Raw genomic sequence first — 11,618 nt, forward strand, 5'->3', positions numbered from 1 at the left:
ATTTAGTAATTCTTAGAAATTATTTAGTTATAGCTATTCATTATTCAGTGACTAATATGACTTATTGAGGAAGTATTATAAATTATTTAGGCATGACTATAAATTATCCAATAGCTACTACAAATTTTTCAGTTAACTTAATTATTCAGCAACTACTATGGCTTTTTCAGAAACTAATATGAGTTACTAAGTAAATAGTATGAAGTATTTAATAATTACTATATATTATCAGTAACGACTATAAATTCATGAGTAACTACTAACATATTATTCAATAAATACTGTGAATGATTTATGAATTGTTTAGTAACTTTCATGAATCATTAAGTAACTGCTATGAATTATTCAGTAACTACTATGAATTATTTAGTAACTCTTATGAATCATTCCATAACAACCATGAATGGTTTAGTATCTATTTTAAATAATCATTAACTACTATGAATTATTTAGTAACTACTTTAAATGATTCTATAACTGCTATGAATTGTCTAGTTACTACTATAAATTATTTAGTTACAATTTAATTATTCAGTATCTATCATAAATTATTCTGTTACCACTATTAATCATTCAATACCATGAAACTACTGTGCAGATTTTGTATGAAGGAGAGAAATGAAAGTCTGGACCTTCCAACAGGTCTTTAAGTTAAAATAGCCATCATGCTCTGTCAGGCTTAGCCAGAAAAACTATAAGCTTCAGTTATTCTCTGCTGTTTTTTTTACTTGACAAATCTGCAGTTCTGAAAGAAAAGTGACAGAGGTTTCCTCCCTTTTCCCTCTGTCACTCTCTCAGCGGGCAATGCGTGTGCGCAGTCACTCCATGGACACGATGGTGGGCTCTCAAAAACACAGCCGCTCCTCCGCAGGGGGAGGAGGAGTGCCCACCAGTCTAAGTGGAGCGGGCCTCACCCATAGCAGTGCTGAGTGCAATAAAAACTCGGTGAGCACCACATGCCAAAGATCGCAGCACAATTATACACACGGGGTGATGACAATAGTAGTACATGCTTTTAGGGATAGAACAGTATGAAAATGCTGGATATTTAGAGAATCAGTGACCAAAACTATGAAGGTTTTTGGATTCACAGAGACATCTTGGTATCCATCAAAAATGCATTGATACACACTGTTTGTTGTAAGTGTGTGGGCAGAGATCAACGTTTTTCCAGGTAAATGGTAATCAGATGCGCATAAATGAAAACTGTTGAAGGCTGCTGTTTTTCTTTACAGAAGGAAGTGAAAAAGACAAGGCTCTTTGTGAGTTGTTCTGATCAGGGGTACAGGGTTTGGCTGGTTGAGTGTGCCTGGCTTATTGACCAAATGGTATACATCATGCCTGGTGCCAAAAAGTATGTTTTGCCACAGACTTGCATTCAAATTTTACGTTCTTTTTCTGATTTTTTTTCAATGTTTCAGGCCCTATTTATTTGTTTTAGGGCACTTAAACATCAAAAAGCAGTTTGATTATTTTTCATTATTTCATCATTTTGATGCTGGAAAAGATGTCCATGAACAAAGATGTTGGTATCCAAGACACATAGTTCTGGTGATATATGCGCTGCTGTGCTAATCCAATTGACATGTATAGGTTCTAATGTTAATGACTCTCTCCAGGTCCTATAATACTGTCATGGTCCTAATAGATCTTTAAAGTTGGTTTGTAGAGCTCTGAATGTCAGCTAGGCAGTGATTAGTTTCTCCTCCATCATGCTCAGTATTAACATGACTGGCTGAAGCCCCACCCCAAATCTTCTCCTATTGGCTGACGCATGATTACATTAGAGTTGTTCCGTTAAATGTTTAATTCTGGTGAAATTTATTTTAACAAAAAAGTGCTGTCGCCCCACAGCAAGAAGGGCCTGGGTTTCGATTCCCTGGCCAGGCGACCAGGGTCCTGTGTAGAGTTGCATGTTCTCCCAGTGTCTGCGTGCCTTTCCTCCGGGTGCTCCGGTCTCCTCCCACAGTCCAAAGACATGCAGTCAGGTGAATTGGAGATGCTAAATTGCCCCTAGGTGTGAGTGTGTGTGAACGTATATGTCTGTTTGTCTGCCCTGCAATGGATTGGCGACTTGGCCAGGGTGTTTCCGGCCTTCGGCCTGATGAACACTGGGATAGGCTCCAGCACTCTCCGTGAAGGATAAGCGGCTTAGGGAGATGAATGGATGGATGGACTTTACTTTAAAAAATCAGGCAAACATTTTACTTAACATGTTCACAAGCTTAACCAACTTTATGTTTTAGTTATACATACTTTATATTCTTCAGTGATCCACACATCTTCAGCAAGTTCAACTCAAAAGGCCCAATAAATTTAAAGGTTGAGCTGACAGTATGGAATTTTTATAGTTCTGTTTACTCTTGATTTAGTTATGTTAACTTGAAACAGTATAGTTAGATTAACCTCTCATTTAATTGTAATGTGCTGCAATGGTTTATCTGTGTGCAGTGCTTTAATATCAACTGTAGTTCTTTCATAGCACATTCTTAGCATATGAATGTGCTAAGACACAAAAAAAACATTATGTGAAGAGAGCTAATGAAAAATAAAGAGTTAAAGGAACAATATGAAATATATTTACTGTACTAAATCATAAAATGACTGTGATAAATCATCAGAAATTAAGATAACGTGCTGAGTTAAAATACTGGCTTCACTGACAACAGTGCTACAGCCTGTATATTCTTCTTTGAAATTTCCATTCCATTTCGTCTGTTTGTGTTTTGACCTGTGATCTGGCCCACTGGCCATTTCCCACTACCATTTCGAAACCCCAGGTTGCCAGATATAAAACAAATTGGCAGGCAGACACAGCATGCTGCAGCCAAGAAAGCAAGGAAACAAACTGGAGCCCAACTCAAAAATGTGAGAATTATTCCCCTGGAAAATAAGGAATGGGGAAGTTCAACCAAGAATCTGGCGAATAGGCTGAGGTGCCAGAATGTGACTGCACCACCATTAAGGTGGAAACAGGCAAATTTGAACAAAAAGCTGGCGAATAAGAAGCTGACTCAACCTGGTAACCTGCATGAGCTTCAAGTATGGGGAGGAGGAGGCAGGGGAAGGCAACTCTCTCCAGTGTTTTGAATTGGAAGTGCAGTACCCATTTAAAACACTTGCTGTCAGTAATACATGTTGCTCCTTTAATTAATAGAAACCAACAAAACTGCTAAGAATGCTGGGAGGTTTTTTGGGCAAAAGACTCTTCAGGTGAATCGATCTTAACTTGATCTACCTAAGTAACTAAGACATTATACTAGAAATAGGTAGCGTTACAAGATTTGCATGATCAAGTTTAACAGTAGAATGAACCAAAACAAATTAAATTTGTGAAATTATGTTTTACAGTTGCTGTCTGTTGCCCATCAATGCATAGTTCTCATTGAAATCATTGACGAGGGGTGATTTTTACAGATACCAAAATGTCGTTGTGAACATGGCCTTAGCTTTGCACTGTTAAAAAAATATATAATATATAATATAATAATAAATTAGATTTTACATAAATTGACTTTTATAATACCAAAAAGCAACTAGAATTTAAATAAGTATGAAATTGTTAGCACCACTACAACTGTTTACTGTTGGGATTATACAGTTTTATACTGGTAACTGTGATTTCTCTGATGCTTTAATGTACATATTGCCTTGTTTGTTGACGTTGAATAGGTTGGCATTTGCCTCTGCATTTCATGGTTTTTTGTCCTCTAGTCCCCCGTATCATCTACCACTAAATCTCCTCTGAAGAGTCCAGTGAAAAGACGCTCTGGTCTTTTCCCCCGACTTCACACCAGCATGGATGGGCAGTCCGATCGCTCAACACGAAGGTCAGACTCACTTCACTCACTAGAAACTTACTTCAAACTGAATGCACTTCACTGTCTGCTCACTGAAGGATTTTCTAAAAGCTTTTCAAAATACACTCTAAATATATATGTTCTAATCATACACTGTCAAGGTAGTGTAGAACGCAGTAAATGAATTGTGTTTCTCATCCTTTGTCCAACATAAAACACTGACAAATGGATGTACACAAACTGCTTTTTACTTACATTGTGGGAAAGAAAACTGCTGAGTCACTTGCTCTGTTGTTTTCACATTACTCTAGTGTGCTGTGTGATCAGAGGAGTCTGGACAGCGGTCATCTCTCGCAGGAGGTGAGGTCAGAGACATCCTCAAACCCGAGCTCTCCAGAGATCTGCCTGAGTAAAGACAGGTACTGTCACACACTCTCTCACATGCATTCCTGTCCTAGATTTCTAAAAGCATGTATTATTTATGGTAGACTTGTCTTCTTTGTTTATGTGCTGTATTTATAGATTATATATCACATAATTTCATCTCTGTTAGCTTCCAGAGCGCAGGTGTTTGAATGCTGGATTCAAATAGTAATAGTCTAATTATATACAAAATTATCATTTACAAGGTATTTTCTAATGGAAGGAGACTGATCCAAACCCTAAACTCTAAATTTCAACTCGTGAAAGTAATACTTACATTTGTTATATAATTTTTATGATTTCGTATTTTTTTAAGATCTTTCTGATTTTAAAGTGACATTGAAATATTTAGATTCATCATGAGTTTAATTTTTAAATAAGAAAACATTATTCAAAAAATGCTGCCCCACACATTCATGTCGCTACCGTAACACAAAGAGTCTTAGTCTATAGATGGAGCCTTATTTTAGCCATATCCCTGCTTTTTAGAGCAGGAAGTAAGACTGCATCCCTGTCCCTCATGGCCACATGGTGAGCAGTTAGATCTCATTGCTTAGAAATAAATGTGTCTCAAAGTCTGAAAATCAGTGTGTACCAGTAAGAACTGTCACTACTGAAACATACATTTACGAAAACATGATTAAGAAAACTTTTTTGTGTTTTGATAAGAATATTACGATTTGCTCAAATATGTGTTTGCTAGTACAGGCTAACATTTTTAATTACACTCAGAATTAGCAACAACTGTCACTACCGAAACACTCACTACTGAAACATTTGGTAAAATTTCAGTAGTGTTATGATTGTTTTGTTAGTAACAAAATTGAAAGTCCTGTCATTTGTTTTAATAAAACAAACATAATTAAGGTACAGAGTCATTCAAAGTAAGAGGATTTAAGTCCAAGTCGGTTGTCATGTTTTCAACTCTAATGTTCAGCAAGTTTGTTAGAATTATTTATTTATGTTTTAATAGTTTAATACTTCTTTTAAGAATATTTTTACTGTCTCTCTTTTATATCTCTCACTCTAGGCCATCTCTGAAACTGAAGGAGTGCAGTGGAAGGCCAGTTATTTCCCGCTCGTCCTCCAGCACCAGTAGCTTCAGCAGCGCTGCTGGAGACACAGACACACTAGAGGAAGGAGACCCTGTGAGTGTGTGCGTGGGTGTGTGAGAAGAGTTTACATCAGCTTTTTGATGTTCGAAACTCAGGAATCGAAACTCAACATCCAGCTGTGACATGCAATGCAGTGTAAATATAAGCATGTTCCAACAGTTGAACTTGAAGTTCATGGAAGAGTAGCAGTGGCAGAACAGACATCGCTGTTTTTTTTTTTAAACGTTTTAAGAGAAGAATTTAAAAGCAAAGTGTCATTTTTCTTTTTATCTTTAGAACAATCTCCAAGTTTCTCCAACGTTCTCACCTGTATGTGGTCCCTCTCTGAGTGTGGACGGTCAGAATGTAGGAACTCCTGTTATTATGTGCCGCAGTCCAACAGGTAATTAATTGCCCATATAAAAGGTTTTTTACTTTGAATGTATTTTCTATTCATACACTGTCAAAACAGTGTAGAATGTGATCAGTGTACTTTGTTTCTTCCCTGTTGTTTACTCACAGCATGTAGTTTCCTTGATATGAGATGACATTATTTAAACAATCAAATCTTTTCTCTCTCACATCCAAAAGAATTCAAGAATAGGAATTCCCCCAGATCCAATCTGAAGTTCCGCTTCGACAAGCTGAGCAACACGGCTGTAAGATATTATTTCCTGAGTCTGTCGTGTGTGTGTTTGTGAGTGTGTGCGTTCCTGTGAATGTGTCTATTTACACTGACAGTCAAAAAGAACTGCTTGATCATTTTTGCAGTGTTCACTGATACACACAGACTAAATGGACAGCTGGAGTGTTTGTCAGTAGTGTAGGTCCTCTTTGAGCCTTGATGGCCAGCAGTTTTCCTCCTTTAAGTGAATGGAAGCAGTGTTCCCATATGTCCTGAAAGACACAGCAATGTATAGACAAGCTTTCCAGTCAAGGAAAACACCTGGAAAATAAGAGATTTCAAGCAATGTCAAGCAATGTCATCAATTTTGTAGCTACTAATGCTCAGTTTGAGTGTCCATTCATACCTGTTGTACTTTGGAATGCCATAATATCACATATGGACAGAAACCTGGACGCTGTTTCAGAACATCTAGTAGAGTGAGGCTACATTAACACACCAGCTTCTTGCAGCATGTAAAGCTCAGTTCTAATATTTTAGAAGAACTTGTGATCGTATAATGAGTGGTTGATGAATGGTTTGTGTGAATGTAAAGGTGTTTCAGTATATCACTCTGTTAATAAGGATATGAATAAGGGCAGTATTGTTTACTCTACTGTCGAAGATATCAGAAGTTGTGCATCATTTTAAGATTCACAAGCAAGAGTTGTTGTGAATGTAAGCCAAGGAAATTGACCTAAAATTTGTCCTAATAAAAAAGGCCTGGAAAATTGTTTCCTAAAAAAAGAGTGGGAACCCTAATAAGGGATGAAACTAGTGATGCACTCATTCATTATACTGGATTGGTATCAGCACCTTAATAAACAATTCTGACTTTATTAAACAGAATGTATTTTGGCCAGGCATGAGTCATCCACCTTCGGTACTGTTTCTTAAGTACTATTCGGACAGGGTTAGTTTTACAGGGGAAGGTGTGGTAATGTAATTTTACAACAGGACATCTGTAACATATGACTAATTAGTGTGGCATAAGAAATAAATTACTAAGATGAGAGTGGCTACTTGATTTACACATACATATGATGTTGTCATACCGAAAAAGTTCTCATTAGCTGAAACCACATCCAAACATTTCATATTATTTATCTTAACCATCTACCTAGCTGTGTTAAGTGAATGTGTCATTAGCACTACCATTAACTTCGAACATTTTTATCCAACAGTGAAAATAACCGCATAAAATCGAACTTTATTTCTGACGTTACTTTTTAATGTTTAGTAAGGTAGAACACTTGAGGTAGAACAAAAAATATTAGCTTGATTCCTGAAACAAATAATGGAAGTAAAGGCATCTTTGAGTGATATACTGTAAAAAATGCAAAAACTCCTTTTCCACAGGATATAATGGAATATTTATCACTGTGGCAACACGGCAATAATATAACCTGAGGTCATTTCTGTGATTCATTTTATAGTAGGTAAAAGCTGCCGGAACCTTTCCTGATCCGGGACCATACACTCTGTAAAAATGATTGAAATGTTGGATGTGGATGGGACTAAAATCACTGAGAAACACTAGTAATGATTACATTATCCCTTCTCCCCTTATAAAACTAATCCTGTCCAAACAGTACTTTAATCATGATGGTTATAAAATTGCATCACTGCAATTCTGTAAATCTTCTAGACCAATATAATTAAAAATATGCACAATCCTTAAAAGAATGTTGGATATCACATAAAAATACTGATTAAAATATCAGTGAGAGAAACAAATGTTACCTAGTTGGAGTGTCGTAATCAGAGACCATATATAGCAGTGGTCACCAACCCTGATCCTGGAGTAAACAATTCTGCAGAGTCTAGTTCTAACAACCTAAAAAGTTGAGTAACTTCTCATGACTGTCAATATATTATCAGCCTATGACTGTGTTGCTGTGATTGGCAGGGGCAGTAATGAAAGGACAGAGAAGAGAGACCAGGAGCACTGTGTGAAGTCACACCAGACACTGGCTGTGGAATGGGACCATAACACACTGAGGAGGCCACTGGACATAAAAATATTTCTAAAGCTTGAGCTGTCTCTGAGGCAGCGTTTGTTGTTGGTTGCACACACTTTATATACACAAATTATACACCATGCTTAAAATTTTGAACGTTGCCCCACTACAGATCCTGCTTATGTGGAACATTTTGCCTATGCCTTTCTCTTACACAAAAAAGGCTTTTGATAAGTTCCTACAAGGATGATGTTAGAGCTTTTGATAGCAATAGATATATTTTGTTGACAGTGGACAGTGATGGTCATGCAAATTAGGATAAAAGCAATATATGTTTTATTCAAAAGCACAAAACATTCCCCCCATCTACTCATTCATCTGCAGCCATTGTTCAGATTGTGCACATTTGTCACATTTTATGCTTGGGGCGGGCAAGCCAGCGAGAAACTGCCTCTGCCAATTCAGGGGAATGAGATGAGAAAATTATGTGATTTTTCCTTATATCTATTTCTATGCTTGGTAAAGGGCATGCAGTCCGAAGAAACGAGATGAAGTACATTATAGCACATTATTTAGTTTAATGTATGTCTTAGGCAGTAGAAATAAGGCGTTAAGGCATGTAAGCCTTAATATCAAGTACATCAAACCAAACTCAGATATTCAGCCTTTCCGACTTTAGCTGGACTGTGACATAACCCAAGAGAAAAACATTTGATTGTCATATTTTCCATAGGACTGATGGATTGAGCCTGTCCTCATTTCCATTTGATTTATACATTATATTTTAGTAATATTAGACATGTGCACTATTTTAAGGCATATGTCTTAACAGTCAGTGTTCCCTTTAATGACCCAGTCAGTATATATCAAAGAATTCTTTTTTTTTATTCAAGTTACAAGAGATATAGGTTTTATTCACAGGAAATGGATATTTTCTGAACACATAAAACCAACGAAATGTCCCATTTTGGAGAATTCATGTCAGTTACTTTCCTCTATCAACCCATAAAACTACAGCAATGTGGAATTTAATGCAATTAGTTGACCTTTTCCAGTGTTTACACAGTGGCTCCAAAGAGATTAACTTCACTGAGTGTACTCATTGAAATGGTACTGCATCCAGATGTTCTTGTGGAAGACCAATGAAGTTGAGACTACTATAGGCAACAAGATGTCCACACCTGGTATTTATTCTAGTTTTACAAAGGCTGTCTTTGAGCACAGTAATTGTTTATATCTAGACAAATGCAGACATGGCACAACAAAGCACTGAATCATAGCTTTCTGAATAGTTCCTTTTTAACAACTGATACCATATAAACATAGAAGTTATTAGAAAGCACTTGTTTGGAAAAATGGCACTATGATTTGAGAAAGTCTGATGAAACCGTCATGTTTGTCATTCTTACCTGAAATAACTTATTTGTACGCCTACCTACATCTGCACACATTCCAAAAGTTGTACAACCCTTGACATCAACCGTAAAATGGATATGACTGCATCTTCTCAACCATTCTGCTAATGCAGTGCGACACAGCAGTGGTTTAAATATCACTTGCATTTTTATTGGCTGTACTGTATAATATTGTTAACTTGAAGTATCCACCGTTTCAACTTAATTCCATGACTGACATTGCTGTATAAATGTTTGATTAAGTCACTGATATGTATATTTATTGTGTACATTAATTTAAGCAAGATTATGGGATCTGAATATGGCCAAACAGAAATTAAATCACACATACTGATAAACAGCTCTAACATGTGACATTGTTTTAGAGAGAATGAATGTCCTTCAATTCTATGAGAAAGTTGTATTGAGAAGATTTTGGTTTCTTGTACTCTGAATAATTCCTCAGATGTATTAATTTATTTCACAATGATTGTTCTGCTACATGTTTAGATGTATCTTTATGACTGCTGATTTTCCTGAATAAAATTGTATTTTGCATATGTTTTGATTTTTATCTTTTCATAAAAAATGTAAGAATTTAGTCCAGTTTTGCAGACACGTTCATTTGGGTGTAATTTTAACACTTGTATAGATCAGGGTTTCTCAACTTGTGGGCCGCGGAACACCAGTGGGCCGTGGGTCTGAACTCGTGGGGGGAGGCAGGAGGTCGTAGTAGTCCGGCAGAGACGTATAAACAAAAACACCGCAGTCGCAGGCTAATTAGACGTCATCAATTGCAGAGAATGCAGCCGCCCGAAAAGCTTTTTTCACATTCCGGTACAACGTCCGCTCTGTAGGTCTACATCTCAAGTGTACTTATGATAGACGAGTTCTAGTTCAAAACACGAAAAAATGTGTGTTATGTACTTACTTTCACACTCGCACTTGATTACGTTTTACTTGAACCTGACGGGCGAGTGTAGCGGGGCGGAGTGGAGTCGGATCTAGTTCAGACCAATTAAAACACTACGAGGGAGGAGTTGGATCAGATCCAGCCGTGCCCCCTGGACTTTTGGTTCTGCAGCGACGACAATCTCGCCCGGTTAGCCAGAGACGGATAGGTTCCTCATTGTGTTTCTCCTCCCTTGTTCGGTTCTTTAGTTCGCTCCGTTTTGACGTGTGTGAACACTCCGCCTGTATTCGGGTCTGAAACAAACAGCTGAAACTGCTTCCAACCTAACCCTATTTAGTTCACTGCTGGTGGGAACGCGTTTTATGATGAAACGAGGGAACAAGTTTTATATTGTTCCTGCTGATAAAAACGATAGACGAGCCATAAAATAATATCGTAGATCTGCGTTTGATTTCTAACTGAGCATCAGCGACTTGAGTAGTTAAACTCAACTTGATAAACCAATGACAAAGATGCAAAAGTGTGAGTGGAGTGAGGTTTATTTCAAATGAGGCGCTAAAACCATCAAAACTAAAGAGACTCCAGACTAAATAGTGACTCCTGTGGGAAAGACACGAGAGTATTTTCAGTGAAATCGCAATGGACTGCAGCTCCAAATCACAGTCCACATCTACATCTACCTTTTTTTCTTTTTCCCCTTTTTGACATACATCTCTGCAAACGTTTTTTTTTTAAACATAACTGCAAATGTCCCAGATAGCAAAGTAACGTTGAATCAAAGGTGATTCACAGTTGTCCAGTTCAACGCAGAACTGTTGAATCAACGTTGATTTTTAACGTTGATTCAACGGAAAAGTGCACATACTGTTCCACGTTGAATCAACGTTGAAAATCCGTTGAAACTAGATGCTGGATCAACTCCGTTTCAACGCTGCCTGAGGGCCTGTAGATCACAGCCATCCAATATTGCATACAGAGATTTCTCTGGATTCTCTGAATCTTTTAATGATGTTATGTCCCCTAGATGATAAAATCTCCAAGTTTTTTGCTGTATTACATTGAGAAACTTTTTGTACTTGAATGGTTGCACTATTTGATTGTGCAGTTTTTCACAGAGTGGTGAACCACCTACCCCTCTCTACTTCTGAGGACTCAGCCTCTGAGACGCTCTTTTTTACTTGTGAGATGTTCCACTGTGGTTTTTTTTAGCATTACACAAATTTACCAGTCTTCTTGTTGCCCCTGTCAGAACTTTTTTGACTCGTGTTGAATTCAAAATGGGCATATATATTACACTAAAATGTGCAGCGTAAGGGTTCTCCAGGACCAGGGTTTGGAACCTGTATTGTAGGCGAATGGCAATGTGTGT

At 37.4% G+C, this 11,618-nt stretch overlaps 1 protein-coding gene across 4 annotated transcripts in view; it reads left to right on the forward strand.

Moving 5' to 3' along the window:
• The window catches only part of rap1gap2b (RAP1 GTPase activating protein 2b), a 54,629-nt gene extending 44,733 nt beyond the window's left edge, over window positions 1-9,896 (forward strand). For all 4 annotated transcript variants that reach the window (XM_036588450.1, XM_036588451.1, XM_036588448.1 and 1 more), the window contains 7 exons: window positions 799-945; window positions 3,715-3,830; window positions 4,112-4,219; window positions 5,254-5,371; window positions 5,615-5,720; window positions 5,909-5,976; window positions 7,891-9,896. In XM_036588450.1, the coding sequence (XP_036444343.1) occupies window positions 799-945; window positions 3,715-3,830; window positions 4,112-4,219; window positions 5,254-5,371; window positions 5,615-5,720; window positions 5,909-5,976; window positions 7,891-7,899 (672 nt within the window). In that variant the 3' untranslated portion in view covers window positions 7,900-9,896. The remainder of the gene's footprint in view (window positions 1-798; window positions 946-3,714; window positions 3,831-4,111; window positions 4,220-5,253; window positions 5,372-5,614; window positions 5,721-5,908; window positions 5,977-7,890) is intronic.
• Window positions 9,897-11,618: the final 1,722 nt, after the last annotated feature.

This window comes from Colossoma macropomum, unplaced genomic scaffold (genome assembly GCF_904425465.1).
Source record: "Colossoma macropomum unplaced genomic scaffold, Colossoma_macropomum, whole genome shotgun sequence".
In the NCBI taxonomy this organism is placed as follows: Eukaryota; Metazoa; Chordata; class Actinopteri; order Characiformes; family Serrasalmidae; genus Colossoma; species Colossoma macropomum.